This window comes from Camelus bactrianus, chromosome 13 (assembly GCF_048773025.1).
Source record: "Camelus bactrianus isolate YW-2024 breed Bactrian camel chromosome 13, ASM4877302v1, whole genome shotgun sequence".
In the NCBI taxonomy this organism is placed as follows: Eukaryota; Metazoa; Chordata; class Mammalia; order Artiodactyla; family Camelidae; genus Camelus; species Camelus bactrianus.
Genome location: NC_133551.1, coordinates 21,088,098 through 21,111,635, shown reverse-complemented (window position 1 = coordinate 21,111,635; position 23,538 = coordinate 21,088,098). Strand labels below are relative to the sequence as shown.

The 23,538-nt window shown below is 39.5% G+C and overlaps 1 protein-coding gene across 2 annotated transcripts in view; it reads left to right on the top strand.

Moving 5' to 3' along the window:
• Window positions 1-14,841, top strand: part of GIPC2 (GIPC PDZ domain containing family member 2) — a 75,594-nt gene extending 60,753 nt beyond the window's left edge. For both annotated transcript variants that reach the window (XM_010963357.3, XM_045522941.1), the window contains exons 5-6: window positions 3,025-3,106; window positions 14,618-14,841. In XM_010963357.3, coding sequence (XP_010961659.1) covers window positions 3,025-3,106; window positions 14,618-14,763 — 228 coding nt within the window. In that variant the 3' untranslated portion in view covers window positions 14,764-14,841. The remainder of the gene's footprint in view (window positions 1-3,024; window positions 3,107-14,617) is intronic.
• The last annotated feature ends 8,697 nt before the right edge of the window (window positions 14,842-23,538 follow it).

The window sequence follows — 23,538 nt, the reverse complement described above, 5'->3', positions numbered from 1 at the left end:
ACCGTGTGTTTGTTGAGACAGGCACAGTCCAGGTGCTAGTGATACCAAGAGGAATAAAGACCTTGTTTTTCCTCTAGAGGGAGAGAGACATGAAAGGAAGCTGTGACAAACCAGAAGGGTAAGGTTGATGCCACCAGGGAGGGGCTGATCAGCTGCAGTTAGAGATCGAGGAAGAGGGGAGTCAGGGAGTTTCCTCCAGAAGAAATGACTGAGTTGGTCAAAGATGGGGAGAAGTGTGTTCTAGACGTGAGATGACGGTGAATATGGGGACCTTGTAAGTGTCCAGGGGCCTGAGGGTGGGTGCTGGAAGGACCTGGTGGGGGTGGTGAGACTGGAGGTGGAGGCCTGGGTCAGGGGGTCAGGATGTGAAGGGGTGGTGGGTCATGGAGGTGCTATTTAAGAATTGCAAGGGGAGCAGCACAGTCAGTTTTGTGTTTTTGAAAAATCCCTTGGTTCTAGGGGATGGGCTGTTGAGCAGAGTGGATTTGGAAGGATGAAGACTGCAGGCAACGGGACTCACAAGGAAACTTTTGCAAATAAGAAAAGATGAGAGGGTATTATTCAGCCATAAAAAAAGAAGAAAATCCTGCCATTTGCAACAACATGGATGGACCTTGAGGGCTTTGTGCTAAGTGAAATAAGACAGAGAAAGACAAATACTGGATGCCCTCAGTTATATGTGGATTCTAACACTGCCCCCACCCCACCCCCACCAAAACCCAACTGAAGTAACAACGTCATAGAGAAACAGAGCAGATCAGTTGTTGCCAGAGGCAGGGGGTTGGGGGGTGGTGCATGAAACGGGTGAAGTGGCTCAAAAGGTATAACTTCCAGTTGTAAATAAGCCCTCCTCAGGACTTTTTTATACTTACTGTATACATTTGTACTGTAAAGCATGGTGACTGCAGTCGGTAATACTGTGTTATATGTTTGAATGTTGCTAAGAGACTAGATCTTAAAAGTTCTCATCACAAGGGAAAAAAAATGGTAACTCTGTGTGGTGATGGATGTTGACTAGACTTACTGTGGTGATTTTTTAATTAATATGTACATAGATCATTATGTTATATACCTGAAACTAAGATAATGTATATGTCAGTTATATTTCAATTAAAAACAATCAGGACTGCACACAGACGGTCAGAATGTGAATGGAAAAAGAGTGACGAGATCAAGATCTATTTAGAACAGTGAGAGACCAGCGGCCGTTTTTGTACGAGAAGCGCTGATACTTGTTACAGTAACTTACAACGTGGCCGGGTGGCTACCAAGGTAAACACCTTGCACAGCCTGTTGCTTTACACAGACCGGTCAGAATACACTGTAAAGCAGGCAAGAGTGGTGTATTGTGTGTCTTATTGTCATAAAGGCTTAGTTAATATAAATATAAATATGAGAAAGTTGCAATAATATCAAGGAAATACAAAAATTTATTTGCAATAAAATGTATATTTTTAAATAAGCTTTGACTACAAAGCAACATACATTTACCGTGGTATCTAAAATATTATGCATTTTTGCAGTGTAATTTTGAGTTGGACATTTGGCAGTTGAGTATTTAACATCTTTGGGCAATTTCTTTCTCAGGTATGAAGCCCTTTATAACCAGGTATTGAAATAAACTGAGTGTAGAACCAGATTACCAAATACTACCAAAAAAGATTTTAAAAGAATAATAAAATATATCTAACCATGTTTTGCATTGAAATTTAATACTTAAATTAATTAATAATTTCAATGCAAAAACTATTTAATGATAATTTTAGGAAGAACAAAATGCTTTGGTACCATTAATACATAAAATGAAAATTATTTAAAAATATTATCTCATCATCTCCTTATAAAATTGACGTTTGTGTGTTTTGATAAGGTACACAATGCATCAGTATGATAACACATGTGCAATTGATTTAAAGTGCATACAGTGGTCCCCTCTTATCCTCCGGGGACACGTTCCAAGACCCTCATTGGCTGCTGGAAACTGCAGATAGTACTGAACCCAAATATATTGTTTTTCCTATACATACATACTTACGATAAAGTTTAATTTATAAATTGGGCACAGTAAAAGATTAATAACAATAACTAATAATAAAATGGAACAATTATAAAATATTTTATAATAAAATTTGTGTGAACATAGTCTCTCTTATATCTCACTGTACGTACTCACCCTTCTTGCGATGATGTGAGATGATAAAATGTCAGTGTGATGAGATGAAGTGAGGTGAGTGACGCAGGCATTGTGACGTAGCATCAGGCTACTATCCACCTGACTGTACGTGAGAGGGAGGAGCACCTGCTCCGTGTGACCCCAGATCATCAGCCCTGATGATGTTGATGGTTGGATGTCAGGAGCAGGTGATGTAGATGGTTGGGGATTCTGGGATCGAGCGAATGGTGTGAGATTGTATCTCGCTACTCAAAATGGCATACAATTTAAAACTTATGAACTGTTTATTTCTGAAACTTTCCATTTAATATTTTCAGCCCTCAAATGACTGAGGTAACTGAAGCTGAGGAAAGCAAAACCGCAGATGAGGGGAACTACTGTACAGTAAAATTAAATAAAAACAATAGGGGTGTGTGTTCAGAGTGTTTTACTCTTGGGGTGAGCTGTTAAAAGGTTTGGAAACCCTGGCCCACATGATAGAGACCAAAGCCCTTTTCATGGCACACAGGAGCTCCTAAGATCTAGTCATGTCTGGCACTGTGTTTCCCATCACACTGGACGTCTTGCTGTCTCTTTAACGTGCTGTACTGTTTGTCAGACCCTGGAACGTCACACAGACCATGCGTATCTATTTCCTTCTACTTGCAGTGCCTCGTCCTGCTTATCTGATGCCAGTTCATCTTTGGAAACACAGTTCTTAAGCCACTTTCTTTCTGAAGTCTTCCTGGACTTCAAGAGAGATTCAAATTAGCTGAAGCATACAAGAGCTGGCTCCATGTCAGATTTCCCCCTGTGTGTGCCTCGGCGTTCAAGATACAAATATAACCTTATTTCTCTCTTCTCTGATACAGCCCTCTGAAACCAAAGCAAAGGCCATTGGAAAGGTCGACGATCTTCTTGAATTGTACATAGGAATTCGAGATATCGATTTAGGTAAGATCATACTCTAAAAAAGTCTTCCCTTTCTTAATTTGATGGAACGTAATGCTTATCTGTTTCCCTTGCATTTATAGTCAGTTATGCTTTTCGAGATAGAAGGTATTTGTGGAGTGATGAAAAGCATAATGAAAATAAAGATAATAAATAAAAATGAAAAGAAGACCCTGGCCTTTACCTCTTACTAGTTGTGAGGCCTCAAAGCCAAGTCAACTTTTCAAAACTTCAGTTTTTTTTTTAAAAATAGGAAAAATGTTTATTTTGTCTACTTTTTAAATTCAAAGTACAGTTGATTTATAATATTGTGTTAGTTTCAGGTGTGCAGCAAAGTGATCAAAGTGATTCTGTTTTTTATATATATATATATATCTACTTTCAGATTCTTTTCCATTATATGTTATTACAAGATATTGAATGTAGTTCCCTGTGCTGCACAGTTAAATCCTTATTATCTATTTTATATATAGTAGTGTGTATCTATTAATCCCATACTCCTAATTTATCCCCCCTTTCTCTTTTGGTGACTATAAATTTGTTTTCTATGTCTGTTGTCTGTTTCTGTCTGTTTCTTAATAAATTACTATTTTTTTTTTAGATTTTGCATGTAAGTGACATCATATAATAATTTGTCTTTCTCTGTCTGACTTCACTTAGTATGATATTTTCTAGGTCCATCCATGTTGCTGCAAATGGCAAGATTTCATTCTTTTTTATGGCTAATATTCCATTGCGCATATATATATATATATATAATCTTACATCTTTATCCAGTCATCTGTTGATGGACAGGTTGTTTCCATGTCTTGGCTATTATAAATAATGCTACTCTGAACATTGGGGTACACGTATCTTTTCGAACTAGAGTTTTCATCTTTTCTGGATAGATGCCCAAGAGTGGGATGCTGGATCATATGGCAACTCTATCTTTAGTTTTTTAAGGAACCTCCATACCATTCTCCTTAATGGCTGTACCAATTTACATTCTCACTGACAGTGTAGGAAGGTTCCCTTTTCTCCACATCCTCTACAGCATTTATCATTTGTAGACTTTCTGATGATGGCCATTCTGACTGGTGTGAGGTGATACCTCACTGTAGTTTTAATTTGCATTTCTCTAATAATTAGTGATGTTCAGTATTTTTTCATGTGTTGGCATCTGTATGTCTTCTTTGGAGAAATGTGTATTTAGGTCTTCTGCCCACTTTTAATTGAGTTGTTTGCTTTTTTGGATATTGGATTGTATGAACTATTTTAAACTTCAGGTTTTTATCTATAAAGTACAAATTATATTTCCTTCATAGGCTACCTTATGGATTTAAAAAACATACATGATGAAGGATGTTAACTAGAATATTATGGTAATTATTTCACAGTGTATATATATATATATATATATTAAAAGTATATGAAAAAGTTTAGTAAATGATACGTATGAAAAGTATCATTAGTTAATACATCAGATTTAATTGACAAATTGTGTATTTATTATGATAAAGTTGTGCCACACTTAATAAGGTTACTGAAATCTTGTGAACACTGCATCAAATATGAAGAATGTGGACACACTTGGCATATGACTAATAAGGGCATTTGAGCAGTTGAATTTCTGTGTATTATGTCATCATTAGGATGTCAGAGCCTTGATTTATCCATTAAGATTCTCTCCGTTGCAAATAACAAATGAAACAAAACTCAACAATTCTAACTGGCTTAAGGGAAAAAAGAGGGGTAGAAATATTTTGGTTCTTACAGCTGAAAATCCAGAAGTAGATCCTGGCTTTAAGAATGGTTAGATTTGGTGCTGTCATCAGGGTGTGGTTTCTCTCCTCCCAATTCTGGCTTCCTTTCAGGTCCTCGTGGTATCCCCTGGCAGCCCCAGGTCCCCACCCCCCCATAGAGACAAAATGACAGCCACGGCTCCCCCCTCTGCATCTTCTTGGTGGCAAACACAGTGGGAGAGAGGGAAAGCCTTTCCGAGTCTTTCAAAGAAAACGCTCAGGATTGTCTCTGATTGTCTCAAGTGAGCCAGTCACAGAGGCCCGGGAGGTGGGTAGGTCTGGGTCAGAAGTTCTACTTATGGACTAGAGAGTGACTCTGAAATACAAGGGCTGAGACGGTGAAGGGCCTGGCCTCTTCCATGCAGAAGCAAGGTAAACATTCCCTGAAGAAGGGCAGGCGTGTGCTGGGTGGGGCAAGAGTGAGTGTGCACAGCAGCGGTGGGCGGGTTGGTGCCTGCATGCGTCTCTGTGTGTTTGTATCAGGTACTTAATACATTTCTTAAAGTCAAGGACGTGGACTGTTTTGATTACTTGCTGCCAGGTAAAGTATTTTACTCCACCTCAGCTAGAAGTATTTAAAACCCGTTCTTTCTTTTCTGCTTCCACTCATCTTCCTTTTTCCTTCCGAGTTTATTTTTTTCTTGCCTGCCTTAACTTTAAAAATAAAACTTCTGTGTTGGCTGTACAAGAAGATGTCTGTCATGGAAAACAAAAGTCGTACTCTTTTCTAGCTCCTTAAAGAGAAATATAAAATTTGCAATAATAGATCCTCGCTACACACAGATGCGAGGTCAAAGCTGAGACAATCCTATAGAAAACAAATGGTTTAAAACGCTTCTCCCAGTCCTTTTGTATATGGAAAAATATAGAGATTTGCATAAATGATGTGGGCCTGTGACAGTTATGCAGATGAGCATGCAAATGAGCGAAAAGGGGGTTTAGCGATGGCAGTGCTCTTAAACTCAGGTAGTATTTGTTGGAAGAATAATGTATCTCTGTTCAGTTGAGAAGTTTTCAAATTGTATCCCGTATAAATAGTATAAGATGCAGGAACTAGCCTGTCAGTTGCTGAATCTTTAGGAGAACCGCATTTTCCGAAGGTGAGCACTTAAAGCAGTGCTCAACCTTAGAACTGAATTTTGGGCATAGATCTTATAGCTACTTAAGTATAAATTGGGCATAGTTAAATAAATTATATTTAATACTAAATCTTTTGTTATGAAAAATATACAGGAAAGAGTTTTGGGCAGTGGTACAAGTAATTATAAATGAATTAAGAAACAGTTCTTTGAGGATCAATTTTCTTTCACTCTGACAAATTCAGGGCACTAAACATTCTTCATAAATTCCTTGTAAATTAACTAGTAATCCCTTTACAAAGTTAATTAATCAACTGTTGCAAATTCCTCCAATGGCATAAAAACTCATTATCATTATATACACGATTAGCAATGTGATCAGTCACCTAGGGAGGTAAAGTTTAAGGAAAGTAATTATTTGGAGAATGTCAGCCATTGTTAAATTAGGAATTTCTCTCATTATTCAGATCTGATTAGCATGAAATATGAATCACAAATGTGACATTGATTCAGCAAATGAATATATTTGTTTGTATTTCCAGTGTTTCTTGGCTTTCAGGAATGTTAAGTCTTAATTAAACTGACATGATGTTATTTTGAAGTTGTTAATGTAAGTTTTGTTAAAAATTTAAAAGAGTAATATGGCAGTAAAATGACTAAAACTGAAAACACTATCATCAAGAAAAGCTTTGAGATGTATTTACCGTTTGAAAATGGAAAACAATTCAAATGAGTCTATGCAGAAGGAGCTTTGGGGGTGATGGTGATTTGTTTGGGGGTGATGGTGATTTGTTTGGGTGTACAGTTGTGAACTAGTCCACAAACAACCCAAAGCCAGCCAACGTGGCTTGCCTTGGAATGTTATCCACGGGGGAAAGTGGTTTCTGGAAGACTTCGACTCCAATAAGACCTTATGTGGGATTGACCTAACTCAATGAAAAGCTGTGTCATATAAGCTTCTTAATGAATATTTAAGGCAATTGTGTAAATTGTATATAAAACTACAATATTTTTTGATGATACCAATTTACGAATTTGGAGATTATATTAGAAATTTCAGAATTTTAGGATTTCTTATTTATAAAGAGATCCAGAAATGTGTGGAAAGGAAGTCTGAATGATAGCTTCTGAGTAATTTTTTCCTATAAAATCATTTATAGCTCTTTTAAAAGTATATGATAATGTTATTTAGAGATAATTACATTTCTTCCTAGGGTGATTTTCTTTTTTCAGTGGATTCAAAACAATGAATGCCATAGAAAGTCATCCTTCTCATGTAAAGCCAATGAAGTTCTGGAAGTAGATTTGCATTAAAAAAAAATCTACATTGGCTGTATTTTTTGATGTTTGACTCATGTGAGTTGCTTGAAATGGGTTGATGTTTATGAAAAAGTCTTAAGGAGAGTAAGTGCTGAAGACCTTACATAGAAAGAGATACAGTTACAGATTTAATGGTTAAATTAGCAATGGTGGTAACTAATCTTTATCTAAATCCTATTATTTGCTATTTAATAGATTTGAGAACAGATTCAGAGAAGTTTGGTAACTTGTCTGAAGTCAGCTAACAAGTTAAAGGCTGAGATCCAATTCTGGGACTTTCATACCAAGATTTTTCACTTATAGTAGCATCTTATATCTAAAAGTTATGTTTAAGTATTTAAAAACTTGGTGGAAAATATAGATTGAGCAAAATAAGTTTGTCTTTAATAACGATGTAAAAGTTGTTCAGTAGTGGGTAATGATATAAAGATATTCTCAATATAGCCACTAGAGGTCAGCACTTAGCTGCTATATAACAATACGTAAGAGCAACAATTCTTTCAGTAGAATGTTTTTTTTGCCAGGTTGTATTCAGGTGCTAAATATTATTGCAGCATATTGCAGATCTATTATAGTTAACAGATTTAAAGTATTTTAGTAGCTATCATTGTGTTAATATAATAAAACTTTCTAAAAAGTATCTCATTTGCTTAAGTTTCTTTTCCTTTTCTCTTAAATCAGACTCAATTTTTTTTATCAAAAAGAATATAATTATGCCAGTTTATTTCTCCCATAAATATATTTAAATTTTATGTTTATACTTTATGCATTAGCAAAAATTCATAACATGTTCGGAGCATGTTCCTTTCTTAATTTCTTTTAAAATAATACAAGCAAATTACTGGCTTTGAGAAGATGTATGGAGAGCACTGTGCTACATACAGCATTTTCAGCACAAGTGTGAAGCTGCTTAACTTGGTATTTTTGTTGCTTCTACAAGACCAGAGGTTCCTTGAAGGCAGATAACTTACTCAGTTTTTAATCCCACCTCCTACCTCAGTACCTCTCCCAGAGTAAATACTTGGTGAATGTTTGTTGAGAGACTCAAAAATAGTGAATTCACAGGGAGGCCGAGTCCCAAGGTCATTTTTGAAGCTTTAGCCCTTGGACAAATTATGAAACTATGAACCTTAATTTCCATATCTTTGTAAAAGGGGTTTGACAAAAACAGCCTTATTGAGTTGCCAAGGCATTAAATTAAATAACATGTATAAAGTTTGTCACGTCATAAATAACAGGTATGGCTGTCATCATCCTTAGCAAGGGTCACTGACAGTTATCACTAGTGACAGTGGTCGAACGTGTGGGATGTCTGACCAGCTCTGGGACTGCATTTGGTGTGGGAGTTTTTCTCGATTTTCTGCTGTGTCAGCACAAGTGCATGAGTGAAATTATACAGTTTGGACTGTGAGATCATCGTATGGGTGACGTACGCCACCCTTTTTCTCATCTGGTGACTAAGGAACCCAGAGCAGAGAGTGCATGCCAGGGTAGGCAGGTCCAGGATGCACTGTTCCTGGGCTCAGCGCTCTAGACAATGCTGCTGACCTTGCCGAGGGGCCAGAACACTGTGTACCAAGTCGTTTCTTTTAGCCAAATGCGTGTGTGTATGTGTGTGTGTGTGTGTGTGTTTGTGTGTGTGAATGAGAGATTGGTTGACTCAGTGTCCATCAGTGGACGTCTGGTCCCTGTCATTGTTCCCTCCAACATTTAAGAGCATTTAATTTCCGCTTCTGAATAGCCTGTAGGTTTTCTTGTATTTTTTAATCTATGTGTATCTTATTCCTTCCTCAATGAGATTGTATATCACCCATATGTCAGTATAGTCTGTAGGTAACTGTCTCAATAAATGCTGTCTGTAGGCCCCGTGAGAAATATTTAGAATTGTAGACTAAGCAAAATTCTGAACTTGAGGCCTACTTTTCAAGCATTTTAAGTTGTGGCTACTCCTCTTTCCCATCCTGGCTACAGATTCAGAGTTCTGGGCTTCACTCTGAGTGCGTGCGAACTGTGCGGGGGCAGAAAGTATTTAAGTGATTACAGAGACTTCCTGTACCAATCCATGTACCAGCATTCGTTACACGTCAGACACTCAGCTGGGTCCCCTGGGCGTAAGGGACTGAGTAAGCTGTTCAATCCATGTTGGGAATTTATTCTCTAATAGAGAAAACATGTAGATGAAAGTAATGACAACGCAGAGCAATGCTGAACAGGCACCGTGAGACCTTATTCCTCACAGTGTGGTCCGGGGCTAGCATTGCCTGGGGGTTGTTGGAAGCACAGACTCTCAGGCCTTGCCGCAGGGCTGCTGAACCAGAATCTGCATTTCACCAAGACCCCAGGCGACTGTTCGCACGTTCAATGTGAAGAGCACTGGCAGGAGGCTCTGGGGAGTGGAGGTACCGCTTCCGCTTGGGGGCACAGGGTTTCATGGAGGGAGGAGTCTGGACGGAGAGAGGTTTAGATGGTGGAGCTGGTGATTAGGAGGAAGTTATCCTGGGCAAAGGTAGGAAGGAGGAAAGATGGCGTTGTGAGTGGTCAGATTTATGAGGGCACAGCATTAGTGCAGAGAAGTACAGCCATTTGGGCACCAGGGGTACTTTGAATCAGAATGACGGACTAGGGTTTAGAGTTCTTAAGATATGCACTGGTGACCCAAGGAGTATTTTCACATATGGGAATGACACAGGCAGTCTCAGAGAATGGAAGGGAGCTTCCTGGTCCTCTTGTCTCACTACCAAATAGGATCAGAGCTGGGCTTTAGGAAGAGATACCTCAAGTGCCTTTGGGGGAGGGTTTGCTGACTAGACTTGGAGATGAAGGAAACAGCATGGGGGCAGTGAGGAGGAAATGAAAAGGAGTGGATTAGAGAGATTGCAAAGGTAGAATCAAGGGGAGGCAGCATTTGGTACCCAGGCAGGAAGAGAAAGGAACAGGGAGAGTGATCGCATCACTAATGGCAGTGGTGACAGTGGGCGAAGGAGTAGCAATTTCTTTAAAAGGGAACGTGGTGTTTGGTTCCTGGACGTGCTGGTTGAGATGCTAACAGAACACAAGCTAGAAGACTTGTGCCCTCTTCCTGGAACTTGTGAGAGAATTCAGGGGTGGAAGCAAAGGTTTGGGACTTCTCTGCAGCGCGGCATGGTTCAGCTGGGGCTGGGGCTAAGATTGCCAAGCAAGACCGCCTAAGGCGAGGGGGGACACACAGCCTCCAGGTATGTGGGGACTATCAGTGAAGTCCTGTTTCCTGAGCACTTGGTTTCTCCTCTCACTGGGGAAACGCGCTCCGAGGGCAGCTTTCCTCCTTTCTTGACTATAATACTATGACTGTTCGAAGAGCTGAAGACATTAGAGTGTTTCTTGATTTTATAAAAATTTTTTTGCGCATTTTAAAATTTGTTTGTTGGGGAAGGTAATTAGGTTTTGCTTATTTTATTTTATTTTTTAATGACGGTACTGGGGATTGAACCCGGGACCTGGTGTATGCTAAGCACACACTCTGCCACTGAGCTATACCCTCTCCCCTAGAGTGTCTCTTAATGGCTTAGGAAACAATTTCCAAAATATAGCTGTTACCCATGAGCTTACAGGGTTTATAATTCAAGCATAGTTTTACTGCATTAAACAAGCCCGAGGTAAAAAACAAAAAACAAAACAAAACAAAACCTCCCACCCAAACCAAAAAAACCTAAAAAACCCCCAAAATTTTTTCTCCAACTTGAATGTATCTACTATGTTTTACATTTTCTTCCATTGTCTGTGTAGAGATTCCTCTAATATTTTATTATGGTTTTCAAACATACAGCACAGTTGAAAGGCTTCTTAGTGAGTACTCCTATACCTTGCACCTAAATTCTGCCGTAAATATTTTATTATAATTGCGTTAACATACACTTCTCCCTTTACCCGTCCTGTGTAGAGATTTTTGTAAAAACAGTTGTGATTGTAACATATAATTTATGTACTATTTTTTCAGTAAATATAGAAACAGATTTCCCCAAGTTACTGCAAAGTTAGTCATAAGTATGGTTTAAAATTATTTTGAAATATTTTATCAAATATTTTATCCACTATATTTCATCAAACTAGAGGTAGCTTAATGATTCTACAGCTTATTAAAAAACCCCTGCCTCTTAGGTTTTTAAAAAAATTTTCTTTTTTTTTTTTCGTAAAGTAGGTACTGGGGATTGAACCTAGGACCTCATGCGTGCCAAGCACACACTATATACTACTGAGCTACACCCTCCTTAGGTTTTTCTATAAAAATTTTATGCTAAATTCTTTTCTGTTTTTAAGGTTTTTTAAAAAAAAGTATAGATTCCCTTAAATGTGAAGGAAATGAAGACATTATATTGAAGAGGTATCTGCACCCCTTTGTTCGTAGCAGCATTATTCACAATAGCCAAGAAGTGGAAATAACCTAAGTGCCTATGGGCAGATGAATGAACAAAGAAGTTGAGATATACATACAATGGGATATTCTTCAGCCACAAAAGGAGGAAATCTTGCCATTTGTGACAACATGGATGAGACTTGAGGGCATTATGCTAAGTGAAATAAGTCAGAGAAAGACAAATACTGTAAAATCTCACTTACATGTGGAATCTAAAAACAAAACAAAGCAGGTGGTGGTGGGGAACACAACCCAAAACCAAACTCTTAGAAAAAAAGAACAAATCTGTGGTTACCAGAGGTTGGGGGTGGAGGAGGGGAAGCTGGTTAGGGTGGTCAAAAGATACAAACTTCCAGTTATAAGATAAATGAGTACCAGGGATGTAATGCATAGCATGATGACTATAGTTAACGCTGCTGTGTGATATATTTGAAAGTTGTTAAGAGAGTAAATCCTGAGTTCTTATTACAAGGAAAAATACATATTTTTGGTATCTCTTGGAGATGATGGATGTTAACTAAACTTATTGTGGTAATCACTTCATGATGTACTTAAGTCAAATCATCATGCTGCATACCTTTAACACTTATGGTGATTTATATCAGTTATATCATAATAAAACCAGAAAAAAAGCAGTATAGATTCCCAGAAGTGAAAATATTAGTAGATCAAAAGATGTGAACATTTTTAAAGATTGCTACTTGTTGCCAGATTGTTTTTCAGAAGCCATATCTACAAAGTCAAATGGTGTATTTGAGTGTTTGCTTTACTGTATCCTGGCCAGCCTTGGCATATAGTTAAAAATGTATATGTGAAAATTTTAATAAACTTGACTGGGCCCTTGGGCTGGAGCAGAGGGTCCAGCTGCGGTTGAGGACCTCTCTTCCTTTGCTTCTATGTTGATGGTAAATGGAGAACTTGTGGGGTCATGGCTGAAGCCTGGGGCAAGGTAGGAGACAGGGGGGTGATGCCGAAGAGAAGAGATTCAATTATGCTGATGACTTGTTTTAGATGGTGTTTGCTAAGCTTCTTCACTGTGAGGTTGTTCTCTCTGTAATAAGCATTTGGTGGAGGGAGATTCTGAAGCTATGTAAATATCCCATTTCCCATGAATCAACCAACCAAATCTTCCATCCATTCACCTCTTTGTCAATCAGCCTCTCATTTCATTATGGATTCATAGTTTCTTGTTTTGTTCAATGGAACTATAATCTATTACCCTTACTACTTATTTTGATGCTCAAATTGTCCCTCATGTGGTCAGTGGGAGTTCTTACACTCGGTTTTCTGTGTCTTTTTCACAATGTTCCCATTTTTTTGGATACTTTCTTACTTTCTGGCAGAAGATATTCTTGGTTCATATTGTACTATGCCTGCTCCAGACCTGGAATCAGCCATTTCTTTGAGGAAATCTGGTTTTTTTTTAGTGGAGAATGATATTTAAGAACCAAGATCTTGGGGGAGGGTATAGCTCAATTGTAGAGTGCGTGCTTAGCATGCATGAGATCCTGGGCGCAATCCCTGGTATCTCTGTTAAAAAAAAGAAAAACAAGATCTGGGTGTTTTGTGTGCTCATTGCTGTTGGGGTGTCACTGCTCCCAGGCCCCCGCAGTGGATTGAAGGATGTGTGTGTTCATGTCTTTACCTTTACAGTTTGTAATCTTTTGAAAAAAATATTTCACTGCTCTCTACATTTCTAATTCTGCAGTCTTTATTCTACCTTTCTCCCTTCTCTTATTCACCTTTCTCTGACAGTGAAAAAATGTGGTTCCCATGACTCAATATATATACACTTATGTGATCCGTCTCCATGTGTGCGACCAGCCTCTCATCAGCGTGGCTGCTGTCCTCCTCGCCCCTTCCCCCTCCCCACTGCACCTGGACTCTGTGCCCTGCACCAGGCTATCCAGTCACATGGAAGCCCTCTTCACCTTAACTGGGGCTTTGATCCCTGCCCCAGGTCGCCCCATCCACACCCCACGTTTGCTCTGATTGAGGTGCCCTTCCTCCTATGGGCCATATCTCCTCCCTTCCCCCAGCCTATCTGTGTTAGGACTGAGCTGTTTGAGATGAAGAATAAATACTCTCAGGAGCCCTAGTGAATTTTAGCTGAAAGGCCAGACCTCTCGGCTCATTCAGAGAAATCATACAACTTTTGATTTGTTCAACCCGAACCTGAAAGGAAAAGAGAGGCTGGGCTTTGATGGTTCCCTTTTATCTGGGGGTTCTTCACCCAAGTCCTGAATCACATCCACACTGTCTCTTCTTGGCAGCTGGTGCTTATAGGGGGCTGAGAAAAAAAAAACCAGTGAGCCTTATGGGATCCCAGCCAGGTGGGGCAGGTCCCATGGGAATCCTGAAGATGCTGGTTCCCCAGGCATAAAATATGGGGTTCAGGCAACTTATTAGAAAAACAGAGCAAGGGTACCGCCTTCACTTTCTATCCTGAACTGGAAAGAGGCTCAAAAAAAGTTACTTTGATTCCATGAGTAGACAGCTATCTTCTCCTTTTCCCTAGCTTGATGGTCCCATTGCAAACTGTTACCCTTTGTCTTTTTTTTGTGGTTGGGGGTGGGGGACTGGCAAGGAGCGCAGAGAGAGCCAGTGCCTGTGGGGAGGTGGGGAAGGGATGTGTTCTGAGTCTTCTGTTGGGATTAGCCAGCGGATTTCCTTTCAGGAGCCCTTGTTCTATACACGGGAACTCCAGAAGTTCCCAACTAACGGGCTCCACGATGGAGGAGAGGGCGGGGGTCGCAGCTGCAGACTTGGGTGCTGCGGGCAGGTTGATTAAAAAAAAAAAATCTTTCCTGCGCTGATATGTGATTGATGCAGAGTATCTTATTGTTTTAATTTGTACTAGAAATATAGTGACATTTTTAAATCAGCCCTCTGATGCTGTTTCATGTATCATTAACTTAAAAAAAATTCTTTTTGATAGCCACCACAATGTTTGAAGCTGGAAAGGACAAAGATAATCCGGATGAGTTCGCTGTGGCGCTTGATGAGACTCTTGGAGACTTCGCGTTCCCGGATGAATTTGTCTTTGATGTGTGGGGCGTCATTGGTGATGCCAAACGAGGATGACCATGATGTGAACAGTTGTCTCTGGAGGAATGAACCACTGTTGCTTTAAAAAATAAAAGTAAGATCTTTTAGACACTGTTATGGACTCCGGTTTGATATTATGTGTGTAGAATATATTCTTTGAAATACAATTTTGATTTCTGGGCACTCTTTAATGCATATGTAGTATGCTTAAAATAAATTGCCTAAAATGTGATCAATTTTAACATTCATTCGAGGACTTTTTCAAAGTTGTTTTTCTGGAGTATTTCTAGATAGATGATTTTGTTCCCCATCGACAGCCATGTTTTGTTTTCCACATATAATCTCAATGCAGTGGAAACTAGGATTAGAGTATATAATTTCCCTTATAACATCTTCATTTTGTTCTACTAGTTTGAACAGGATATGCTCAGGACATGAAATGTGAATTATGCTGACTAGAGGTCTAGAAACATTAAAAAAAAAATCTACTGAATTAAGGGGAGGAAGATTCCGACAGCCTCCTGATGTCCAGCTGTCTCTTTTTGTAAAACAAGGATTGATTGAATTTTATTATTTGCATCTTTGTAATTGCTTTCTTGCTTCTTAAACTTGCTGAAATCTATTGTGTTGTGCGTGCATTTGCAAGTGGAGAAGAAGGTGAAAAAGGCAGAAAGGGTAGAAACCATTTCTATTTGATTTTTTTTTTTAGCAGTTCTTACAGCATTATTTCCTTTCCACCCATCCCCACTGTTATGTTACCCTTTATAAACAGTGCAGGGAAGGTTTATCATCTTTGTAGAAGTTTTCTTTTGAAAGATATTTACTCAGAAAATAACTATGTTTGAGAACATTTTTTTTTTTTGGGTTAAAGAGCAATGCTTTTAGGCCCCCTAAACTTTAGAGGAGATACTATCAGAAATAGAGGCCCCCCCAGGGGAAATGAAAGGGGAAGGGAAAATTGAGAAAATATATTAGCCTATTATTTCAGAGTTCTAATGCACTCTCTCTAAAACCTTACATTATTGAGAAAATTGAGGGTAAATGCCCGTCTTACCAGTCTTACTTGACATTTTTACTGATGTAAGAGAGATGGAAATGAATGGTTTCAACATAGATCATTTAATAAGGCAGAGCATGGTATGACCAAGCATTCTTCTAAAGTGTTAGCTGGAAAATGCTGCCTGCTGCCCTGGTAATCAGAAATCATAACCTGTGCGGGCTGTGTTCCAGGAAATCAGAAGCCGGTCCCTTTTCATGCTGGGCTAATGCTCAGATAACGCTCTTGTTTTCTGGTGCAACTTCACTTTTACTGCCTTTCACTCCCTTTTCACGTAGATTTAGTGCCATGAAGCTGATATTCTTTGTCCCATTAACCTGAAACCTGCACAGAAATTGTTTTAGTCATTAATATGTAACGAGAATGGTTTATAGAATGTGGATTGTCTTATTGCCCTTGCCCATCGTTTGGAAGTAGGATCCAGCCCAGGTGGTAGTAATTTATTGCTACTTTAAAGAAAAAATGATGTCTAGTTGATTTATAATGTTGTGTTAATTTCTGGTGTACAGCATACTGATTCAGTCGCGTGCACACACACACACACACATATTCTTTTTCACTATAGGTTATTACAAGGTATTAATTATAGTTCCCCATGCTATCCTGTAGGACCTTTTTGTTTATAGTTGCTACTTGTTAATTCTTTTTTTTTGGAGGTCCCCAAATACCTATTACTTCTTAATCCACTTCTCGTAGAAGGACATACGAAAAAAGAGCTGATGTTCCTATTGATGGGAAAGTTATTGGATGACTTAGAAGGCTCACAGAAATATTTAAACAAAAAATGAATTTCTTGGCACCAGATGTTAGAGTTGAAGTGACGAGTCATCGTTTATTATTGCTGGCTGTCGGTTCTCCGTCCCTTTTGGGCACGAAGAGTGACACTGGGTGCAGATTCCCTGTGATTTGTGGAACCTCATATTGACCAAGTGGTTGTGCTCACCATGATCCTTCTAGAATTTTGGTGTGTAAGGTTCGGATGGCCATGTACAGCTGCAGTTGTAACTTGCTTGTGAGCATTAAGTGGGCAGTTATCATTAAGGGTGTCAGCTGGGCACGGGTGCTTTAATAACGATAGGTTTTTCCTTGAAATATCTTTTTCTCTCACCTCTGTTGCTAAACTGATAACTAGGTCAGTTTCTTTACATCATTTTGTTCTCTTACCTGAAAATACATCTCTCTGTGAACTTTGTGCCTTTTGGTAAAACTCTCAGGGCACAAAAGGAACAGGGTTTCTTTTTAGTTGTCACAGTTGGCAAGGGGAGGCTGCCTTCTGCTGGTACAAGGAGATGAAGTCATTAAAAAAAAAAGTGCCATTTCATCGGCACCACTAAACATTTGCAGAAGGCCTGTATTGTTTTCTCTTGTTCTGTAAGAATTTTTTTTCCCCCAGTGCAGGATGATTGCTTTATTCCTTTTTTTCTTCTTTTGATTATTTTTTTCTCGATTCCCTTTCATGCAGAGCAGCATCTTTCAGGGGCCACCAAGCACACTCTGTTTTTCTTTTTCTGGAGAGAACGCAAAGGATGATTAAAAGTTGGGTTCAATGGGGGCTTGAACGTAGCTTGGCTCTGATCAAGTCTGACATTCAGATGATTACTGATGGGTGCATTTTTGGTTTCTATGATGTTTCAAAAATATAGTTATGTAATTATACCATGTGAAACCCTTTAAGAATTCAATTATAAAGGCTGTCATTAGTTAACCTCTGTTTGGGGCTGCTGTATCCTGTATTATAATGTGACAGATAATTAGCTAAATAGAGGTAATTAAATTTTTCCAAAGGATGTTTAATTTGCAGTATTTTCCCCCATAAATTTAATGAATAGATGTTTTCCAAGTAAAGCACATTTTGCCTGGGTCCATGTTATTGCCTGGCCTCCAGCAAGTGTAGAGAGCACCTTCCTGGGTTCTTTCAGTTATCACTGCCTCCCTAGCATAGCAGCAGAATGAATTCTATCTGCAAATGGAGTTTTCAAAATAATGGTTCTTTTAAACAGAGTGCCGGTATCTGCCAGAGATGTAGAAGAGTGGTCAGATGCTTACCCTTCCACTCTGCGGTACGTCTAAAAATATGCGGGACCAACAGCACCCTATTATTCTGGCGGAAGTGATAGGTTAAAAGGACAGTTGAATTACTCTTGCAATGAGTGAATAAAGAGGGAGATGCTGTTCAGCTCACAGTCCCAAGTACCAGTGCTCTGTGTAAAATGCACATTTATTATGTTCTTGATGCAGATTGAAAGACGTATCAGAGTAATTTCAAGTGCTTACACATGTCCTGGTTATACAATGTTTCTAAGATTGTGAAGTGTACAAATGGCACAGCCTGTCCCTACTTGTTACCTGAAAACCTAGTTCTGAGAAATGACTCGTGGTTATTGTCTGCTAGGAGGGCAAGCAGAAGCTGAGGAGAACGTCTTTATTTCAACTGGAGACATTATGTCTCTATAAGACTGAAGTTCAGCCATGAATATTTTCAAGCGATAGGAACAAAAAGGAGAAATTAGAAAAATTTCTGTAGGACAGTTTTTAGTAAACATTCTATATTTCGAACTGTTTGTGTCATGCATATAGTATAGTATTGACAACATACAGGTAAAACGCTATTTTGAAAAGAAAGTATTTTCTCTTTTATAAAAATTATAGCATATACTTTGAAATGTTTTGTGAGATTGAATGTTGGAAATCTATTAATATGTGAAATTATAAATTATATTTTATTATTTAAAAATGTAGTATTTACTGTATTTCTGCTTACAGATGTATAATTTTCACGTATTGATCAAAAGGTAAATTATTTGTAAAGCTTTAATAACTTTATATTTCTTATATGTAAAATATAACTCCTCAAATAAAAACCTTTTCATGAAAAATGTGATGAATGCTTTTTATCCTGAAAACAATAAAGATTTGGGGTTTTAAATGTCAGACTTCTAGTTTTGTATAAATAAATGATGGGAGTAATACATGTGATTGTTCAGGCCTTTATGTTTTTAACGTGTCTTTGGTATATTTTTTTCACAGCATATTTTGTAACAAGGTATAACCTCTAAGGTCTCTTAGTTTGAAAATCCCCAGATTATTTGCTTCGATTCAGTAAAAGCACATGAGATACCCAGGACCACAGTGCTCTGAGACAGAACAGTCATAAGCTGTTTCTGTTATACTGAGGTTTACCCAGGGTGACACTTTATTCACCTGATTTTGTGGCAGTAATTTCCAAACAACTGTGTGAGTAAGTAGAAGAAACACCAGCCTGGAGGCCCCAGGTGGTTACGCCTTTCGGATGCAACATCGCCTTGATAACGTTCGAAGGTCCCATCAGAGCTGCTAGAAATCCTTACAAATGAGCTAATTCCATGTATTTGGAGGCGGGGCCCAGGAGTCTGCATTTTGACCCCTCCTCCGGGTGATTCTAGTGGAAGTGAATCACGGACCTTTTCCCGCTTGCTCTCAGGAGCTCCTGGCCGAGCGCTGGGGGGGAGCAGCAGATAGGACTTCAAGCACTCAGGATCCATCGGGGTAAGCAGAGACGTGAAAAAGCTCTCTAACACAGTTAGGTAAGTGCTGACGTGCATGTGATGTGGTATGGGAAAAAGCCACGTATGAGAGTAGGATTTCTTTTAACTTCATTAAATGGGTGATCTTCTAAGTGTAACTTGGTATTGCTAAAAGAATTTGTTGTCTTAGAGAAATGGACTCCCCAAGTGGCAAATGATGGATTAACCCATGTGATGATTTCGCCTCAGTTTGCATGCAGTGTTTGATGCTTACCATTGATATGAGTAAATATTGGCTATTTATCTTGCCCTTATTAGGTTTTTATCCTCTTATAGTTTTGTAGGTAAGGATCCTCTGAAACAATGGCTTCTAAAGATCACTTTTGTTTTTAGGAGAATGGAATTGACATGTGTGATAAGAAGATTGACCTCTCAGTGGGAGCAACTGATTATGGAAAAGCTAAGCTTGTGAAAATGCTACTTGAATTCTCCTTGTATAGGTTTTTCTCTTAGCAAGGTCCCTTCCTGCAGAGGGGAGTGAGCAGAACGTGATTCGTGCTTCATTATCTTAACGTGTCATCTAAAAATATGTGGGAAATAATGTTTATGATTTAAAAAATTGTAGCTCTGATGAATTAGCTTTGGAAAAGCAGTTTTCTTAGAAGTTAGAATTTCTACCCACTTGTTCAGATAGGTTGTAAAAATAATTTGATTTGTCTTAATTTTATTTTAACAGCTTTCCTGTGAAAAGGAAACAACTGTAAAAATGAAATAAACCAAAGACTTTCTTCCCTATACAACAAGAAGGAAACTTCCTCTTCTGCAGTGGCACTGGGAAAAAATGAGGAAATAATATCTTGCAGATTTAAGGGATGGAGGAAGATTGGTGGGCTGCTTTAGGGTAATGGGCTAATGGGGACATTGTGGCCACCTTCCTGCAACGTCCTGCCCTCTTCACCATTCCTTCCATGCCTGGCTCTTTCTTCTCTGTCCAACCTCCATCCCTGGTGTTCCTCAGGCCTCAGACCTGGGTGCCTGCCCCTCAGGTCCGCTCTTCTTGGGTGACTCATCCTTTCCTGTGCTTTAAACATTTTTATAGTTTCAGCCGCCAAATCTCTATCACCAGTTTGGGCCTCTGTTCTGAGCTCTATACTCAGATATTCAACCGCTCTCTTTTTTGGGGGTGGGGGGGAGGTAATTAAGTTTGTTTGTTTATTTAAACAGAGGTGCTGGGGATTGAACCCAGGATGTCATGCATGCTAAGCACACACTTTACCATGAGCTATACACCAGCCCCCCACAACTGCTCTCCTGACATCTCTAGTTGGTGTGTCAAAACCTTAACATGTTTAAGGATGAAATGTTAAATTTTTCTTAAAAGTCCCATTTTCCTCAACTTTCTTTGACAGGAAATGGCATCATTATTTCACATTACTGCTCTTTAACCTGCTGCGTCTAATTCACAGCAAGTCCTTTCCATTGTATTTCCAAACATGCCCCCCAAGTACATCCACTTCCTCGGTTCCCCTGTCACCTGCTTCACCCTCACGTCGTCTCTCCTGTGGCTGCTCCAACAGGCTCCGTGCTGCCCGTAACGAGAGCGCCCTGAAAATATTTACTGCAGGACACGAGTGTTCAGCTTTCTTTAAAATGAAAATGTCAGTGCCTCACTTTTTGCTTCTTTGGAGTGGTTCTTTGGTTTTCAGCTCCTTTCTGTCCCCGAGGGAAGGGGCACTACTTTTTGGATGATTCAGCTTCTACTAAAAAGCCCACAGAGTCTACTGAGAAAGAACAAGGAGGAAGGAGGCAAGATAGAGAACTTGCCCAGGTGTAGACCAGAGGCCACAAAGGCTAAAGTGTGTGTGCGCGCGCGTGCGTGCGCGTGCGTGCGTGTGTGTGTGTGTGTGTGTATGTGGAGGAAGGGCAGAGAGAGGGAGAGAGATGTCTTTAAAGGCTCAGAGGAGGATGGTCCCTTGTCTCCTTGCAGGCACATTACAGCTAGATGGAGTGTTTAGACCAACAGGAACGAGAGTCTTCAAAAGACCCCTGATCTCTCATAGTGGCACACAGGGAGTGAGACCCACAGTGACGGGTGGCGCCTGAGCACCCAAGTCCCGTGAGAAAGCATGCGTCATTGACCAGAGAGCACCAGCCTTTGCAGAACCAGCACATCTGATCCCCTGTTTTTTCCATCATCCCCGTTGAGTGAGGATTTTGTTTGTCAGCAGTCTTGCCTGTGGTTGTCCAGCAGGAGTGTCACCTCATCAGCTGGAACCTCTGGCTTATTCCTGTGGCTGCCTGACTCCTAGGCTGTATTTTTTGCAGTCACATAAGCTTTAGAAAAGCGGTCTCTTGGATACCTGCTGGTGCATGGGGACCCCTTGCCTCCGTACTTGGGAGGCTGACCTGCACTAGCACAAGACCCCTGGCTGGGACACCAGCAGACGACCCTTTCCGCTCCACGTTAAATGGGACCCCATCAGTCCCTTTCAAGCTCTTTACAGTGGCCTCCAAAGCCTCACCCTCCTCCTTGCCATGCTCCCCCTAGCTCTGTGCTCTGGTTACATGGAACTTTCTTTTGGCTTCCAAGTGCTTATCTTTCTCAGATCTTTTTCACTTGCTGTTTTCTCTGCTTCGAACACCCTTCCTCCTATTTGCTTAGCTAGGTCCTTGTCATCTTTCTGTTGTTTGTTTAAGTGCCACTTTTTTGGAAAAGTCTTTTTTGACCTTCTCTTTTCCCTTTTTCTCTGTATTCTTGATTTTAGCCCTTGTTTGTTTCCATCACAAAGCACCGTGATTTGTAGTTATTTTATTAGTTTGCTTTTAGTCTAGGTTCCCTACTTGAATATCAGCTTTTTGGGGGTGGGACTGTTTATGTCCTTCTCATCATGTGTCCCAGCACTTAGCATGGAGCCTGGTATACATTAAGCACTAAAAATTAATTCGTGATGAGGAACTTCAGCAAATGTGTTGAGTGCCTACTATGTGTCTAGCCACAGAAAATGGATCAGCTCACTGCATCCTCAGCGAGCCCCGAGGTAGGTAATGATTATCCCCCATTTTAAAGATGAAGAAACAGGTCCAAAGCAATGAAATAACTTGCTCTGGGGCACATACTTGGTTAGTGGCAAAGGCAGGATTTGAACCTAGTTTTGAGTTTGATGTCCAGAGCTCTCTGCAAAACTGTTCCTGTTAATACTTTACCAGAGCAGTGTTCTGAGTCACTCAACTGAAGAAAGTCGTGGAGGGGATCAAAACTTTTAGAGCACGGTTGTAGGGTCAGTTAACTGCTCTCTTTGGCCTGAGTAAGGGGGCAGCTACACAGAGGTCAGACCCAGAAGCAGACTTAAATGGCTAAGTGACAGATTTTTAGGTTAGAAACCCTATGGTGAAAGATTTTAATGGCTCTTTAGGTTAAAAATTAAAATTTTGTCTGGATTTTTTTAAAGCATTGTAGTAATAAGTCTGGATTTTTTTTTAAAGCATTGTAATCATTGGAATAATAAGTTCTTGCTAGTTTGACTTAAAAAAAAAAGATTAAGGGGGAAAAAATATCCCCACCATTTTTTGGAGAATGAAGACGGCCTTAGAAACCTTCAAAGCTTCTTCCGATGAGAGCGATTTGGTGGGTTAGTGACTCCGACTTGGACTGTGGGTATTTTGCTTCTGGAGTCGTTATTGTTTATGTTTCCATAAACTATTAAGGGGTGATTGCTAACTTTTTTAGGCTTGTTTTTAAAAGAATGAAACACATTAAAAGAAAGTGGCAGATCATTGTCAAATGCTCTGTGTGCCATTTGCTGTTTGAAAATGTCATTAGCATTTGAGGTTTCATGGAGCATAGAATCTTGTCGTTAACCATTTTTAAGGCTCTAAGATAAGTTGAGTTCTGAGAAATGAATTGGGAAGTTATATTGCTTCAGAAGGCTTATTTCTGGACTGAAACTCTTAATTTATATGCCAAAGGGGTGAGTTTGTAGAGATGATTATACATTCCCTGGATATATTCCCTACTTGATTCTTTTCTATACACGAGTGGTCAATTTCAACATATTAACTTATGAGTTGATGAGCTGGGAATATCTGTGAGGCTCCCCTCAATATTAAACTGAAAGTAAGACTACTGGTAACTGTGGTGATTTTAAAAAATGAAATCAATCATGTTCCTTTCCAGGGGATGAAATATTCATTTGTACTTGGACGTGTTTATTGAATTTCTATTGAAATGACGTCCAAGGGAATTCTGAAGTA